This window comes from Malurus melanocephalus, unplaced genomic scaffold (assembly GCF_030028575.1).
Source record: "Malurus melanocephalus ecotype Western Australia unplaced genomic scaffold, MMel_1.1 scaffold_1240, whole genome shotgun sequence".
Taxonomy (NCBI): Eukaryota; Metazoa; Chordata; class Aves; order Passeriformes; family Maluridae; genus Malurus; species Malurus melanocephalus.
In genome coordinates this window covers 39,536-43,829 of record NW_026624472.1, presented here as the reverse complement: position 1 = coordinate 43,829, position 4,294 = coordinate 39,536, and the positions used below count along the sequence as shown (strand labels likewise).

The 4,294-nt window shown below is 45.8% G+C and overlaps 1 protein-coding gene across 1 annotated transcript in view; it reads left to right on the top strand.

Moving 5' to 3' along the window:
• KANSL3 (KAT8 regulatory NSL complex subunit 3) overlaps positions 1-4,294 on the top strand; it is a 28,837-nt gene that overhangs the window by 8,331 nt on the left and 16,212 nt on the right. The window contains exons 8-10 of the mRNA XM_057387522.1: positions 913-917; positions 1,038-1,194; positions 3,604-3,681. Of these exons, the coding sequence (XP_057243505.1) occupies positions 913-917; positions 1,038-1,194; positions 3,604-3,681 (240 nt within the window). The remainder of the gene's footprint in view (positions 1-912; positions 918-1,037; positions 1,195-3,603; positions 3,682-4,294) is intronic.

The window sequence follows — 4,294 nt, the reverse complement described above, 5'->3', positions numbered from 1 at the left end:
TGTGGGAATAAAAGGGGAATATGTGGGAATAAAAGGGGAATATGTAGGAATAAAAGGGGAATATGTAGGAATAAAAGGGGAATATGTAGGAATAAAAGGGGAATATGTAGGAATAAAAGGAAAAATAGGAAATACATATATTTAGGAATATATATAGGAAAAAAATGTATATGTATACATATATGCATACATATATTTTTATATATATGTATGTATATATATATATATATATACATGTATGAAAATGTAAAGGAAATCTATAGGAATAAAAAGGAAAGGCAAAAATCATTGGGCATCAGGGAGAGAGATGTGAGAAGAGACTGCGGGGAATTGGTCTCAGGTTGTGCCAGGGAARCTTTAGATGAGATTTTAGGGAAAATTATTTTGTAATTTTAGGGAAGGGTTGTAAAGCATTGGACCAGGCTGCACAAGGCAGGGGTGGAGTCACCAGCCTGGAGTGTTTGAAAAACACGTGGATGTGGCACCTGGGGACATGGGTTGGGGTGACCGTGGTGTCGATAATGGGACTTGATGATCTCAAAGGTTTTTCCAGCCTTTAAAATCCCAGGGTTCTCATGGTGGGGAAAACGCACCTTGAGCCACAGGCCTGCTCTGCACAGAGTGCCTCCTGCTTGGAGACACATGGCATTAAAGTGTCCCTCTGTGCCAGCAGGACCTGTTCAGCATGTCCAGCAGCCACAGCACTGATGTGTCCCTCTCTCCCAGCAGGACCTGTCCAGCAGCCCCAACACCATGGCACTGACGTGTCCCTTTGTCCCAGCAGGACCTGTCCAGCGTGTCCAGCAGCCCCAACACCACAGCATTAACGTTTCCATCTCTCCCAGCAGGACCTGTCCAGCGTGTCCAGCAGCCCCAACACCACAGCACTGACGTGTCCCTCTCTCCCAGTAGGACCTGTCCAGCATATCCAGCAGTCCCAACACCACAGCATTAACGTGTCTCTCTCTCGCAGCAGGACCTGTCCAGCGTGTCCAGCAGCCCCAACACCACAGCATTGACGTGTCCCTCTCTCCCAGCAGGACCTGTCCAGCGTGTCCAGCAGCCCCACGTCCAGCCCCAAGAGCAAGGTGGCAGCGCTGTCCCTGGCCAAGCCCAGCCCCGCGGGCCCCACGCAGCTGCTGAAGCGGCCGGTGCCCAGAACAGACACTGTCCTGAGCCACAAACAGGCACAAGGTAACTCCTGCAGCTCCCCACCCTCCCACAGCTGCACTGGGCTCCTTCTCTGCCTGCACCTGCCCGGGGTTGTGGTTTGAAAAACAGGTGTTTGTTAATGAAGGCAGCGACTTCTTTTGTAGTGGTGAATGTGGGTTTTTATTTTTTTTTTCTTTGAATTATTGTGGCTTTGAAATTACAGGGCTTTAAGGCAAAGATATGGGAAAAAGGGAATAACGGTTTTTACTGGTTTGTGTAACAAGGGAAATAAATAACAATGATAGCTAATAATGCTATAATAATGATAATAATAAAATATAATATAATTGATTATATAATATATAGTATAATAATAATATATAATATAAAAAAATTTAATAATAAGTGATAGTTAATGCTATAATAATATATAATATACTATATAATACATAGTATATTACTATTTAAATGTATATATAACATAATAGATTTAATAATAAATGATAGTTAATAACTATAAGATGTTATTATAATATTGTAATAATGTAATATACAGTATATAATATAACCTATAAATACATAATATAATATTATAAATAGAATAATAATGGATAGTTAATAATACTATAATAATATGCTATAATAATATAATACTATAATATTGTAATAATGTAATACATTATATAATATAATACTATATAGATATAAATATATAATTTAATATAATGAGTATAATGATAATAAATGATAGTTAATAAGACTATAATAATACAATGTCATTGAAATATTATAATAATGTAGTATATATAATACAATACTATGTAAATATAATTTAATAATGATAGTTAATAATTTCATATTGTGATAATATTATATATAGTATAACAATATTATATAAATACAATGTATGATATTATAATAAATATAATAATAATGGTAGTTAATAATACTATAATGATAATATAAGTAATATAATAGTAATATGGTTTATTATTATATAATATATAATATTATAATGCTATATAAATATTATAATAATAATAATGAATTATAACAATGATAACTAACTCAACTACAAAGCCAGTGCCAGCTTTCTCTGGGCTGTCACACATCTCTTTTGATGTAGTTACGATCAGAGTGACTCACCTATTATTGTGTCTCAGCAACGAAATAGAGAAGAAATTCTCCAAKATGAAAAACAAAGAAAAAAAATCCTAACCTCTAACAAGGGTTTTATCTTCCGAGTCCTGTGTTGAATTCCAAGCTCTCTGTGCAGCTTTCACCCCCTGTCACAGCTCGTGGAGGGTTGGAATGAGGTTGGAAACGGTGTTKGTGCAGCTTGTGGAGCCTTCGTGCTGTTGGGAGCGGGAAGGACTTTCTTTGACTGACCACACCCCCTGTAGCCATGCTCTGATCCTTTTGGGGGACCCTGGGCCAATGTCTCCTTCCAGGSTGCCTGGGGRGACWCTGAAGGAGCTCAGGARATGGGATTGAGGTGGGARCTGTGGAATTTGGGGAATTACAGAACCATCTTGCAGCAAGTGGCCTGTGGAAAACCAGCTCTGGATGAGAAACCAGCTCTRGATGAGAAACCAGCTCGAGCTGTGRGGTTTTGTGTCCTGTTTGAGGCTGATCAAAAACCTTCTGTGTAGTGGTGAGCTCTGTGAGGGCAGAGAGTGGTTTTGTGGCTGAGGATCCCTTCTGGCAAACATCAGCAGCACCTGGGGTAGAGTTCTGCATCCTCCTCTTGCTTTGCTCAGGGACAGACAGGGACAGGCTGGGTGGTGTCATCTGCAGCAATAACCCTGGCCAGGTTGGATGGTGTCATCGGCAGCAGGATGGTGTCACCTGCAGCAGTGACCCTGGCCATCGATCCTGACTCAGGGCCAGACTCCAGGTGAAGCTGGAGCTGGGATCTCCCTGAATTCCCCAGAGCAGGCACTGAAGCACTGTGTTCCTGTTGCTGTAGCTGAGGGGAGCAGTTCCCAGGCGGCAGAGGAGGCAGGAGGAGGCTCTGTGGTGCAGCTGCCCGGTTTTGGTGGCAATGCTGTGGCAATTCCTGCCTGGAGCTGCTCAGGGCAGTGCTGGCTCAGTGTCCAGCTGCTCTCCTTGCCGAGCCACCAGAGCAGAGAGGGCTCTTGGTTGGGCTGTGTCCTCCCAAAGCTGTGATCAGCAGAGGAGGTGCTGCATCTCCGTTGTTCCCTGTGCTGGATCCGTGTCCGGAGCTCTGCCCACTCCCAGCTCCCTGGCCGGGGGTTGCAGTGTTGTCCCTGGAGCCCCTGTCCCCTGCAGAGAGCCCCTGTCCCCTGCAGAGAGCCCCTGTCCCCTGCAGAGAGCCCCTGTCCCCTGCAGAGAGCCCCTGTCCCCTTCAGAGAGCCCCTGTCCCCTGCAGAGCCCCTGTCCCCTGCAAAGCCAGGCTGTGATTCTGTAATTCTCTCTGATTCATTTCAGCTCAGTTTGCTGCTTTTCTGAAACAAAACATGCTGGTGAGGAAAGCTCTTCCTCCTGGCACCTCTTCATGTCTCTTTGGTGAGTATCTCCTCACTTCTCGCTGTCTCTGTCCCTGTCTGCCTCCTTCTCTGTCTCTGCTGCCTTCCTCCATCATCTTCCTCTTCCCTTGCATTTGGGGATGTGGCCCCCGTGTCCCCTTGTCCCCCTCCTTTGGGGGTGTGACCTCGTGTCCCCTTGTCCCCCTCCTTTGGGGATGTGGCCCCCGTGTCCCCATGTTCCCCTGCTTCAGGAATGTGGCCCCCATGTCCCCCTGCTTTGGGGATGGGACCCCCGTGTCCCCCTGTTTTGGGGGTGTGACCCCCGTGTCCCCCTCCCTTGGGGGTGTGTCCCCCGTGTCCCCTTGTCCCCCTCTTTGGGAATGTGGCCCCGAGTCCCCCTGCTTTGGGGATGTGTCCCTTTGTCCCTCTGCTTTTTGCTTTCTCTCTGCTGTGTTTGAAGCTGAAGCCAAGGGTCCCCTTCGCTCGGCCTGTTCCCCAGCCCTGCCCCGTTCCCAGTGGATAAATATTGGGGGAATTTTACTCAGGTTTGCTCTGCTGGACACGAGTTTAACCCTTCCTGTGCTGGGGGGGGAGCAGGGGATGTGGACAGCGGTGTGATGGACCACGGGTGGTGTTGGAGCATCCCAGACACG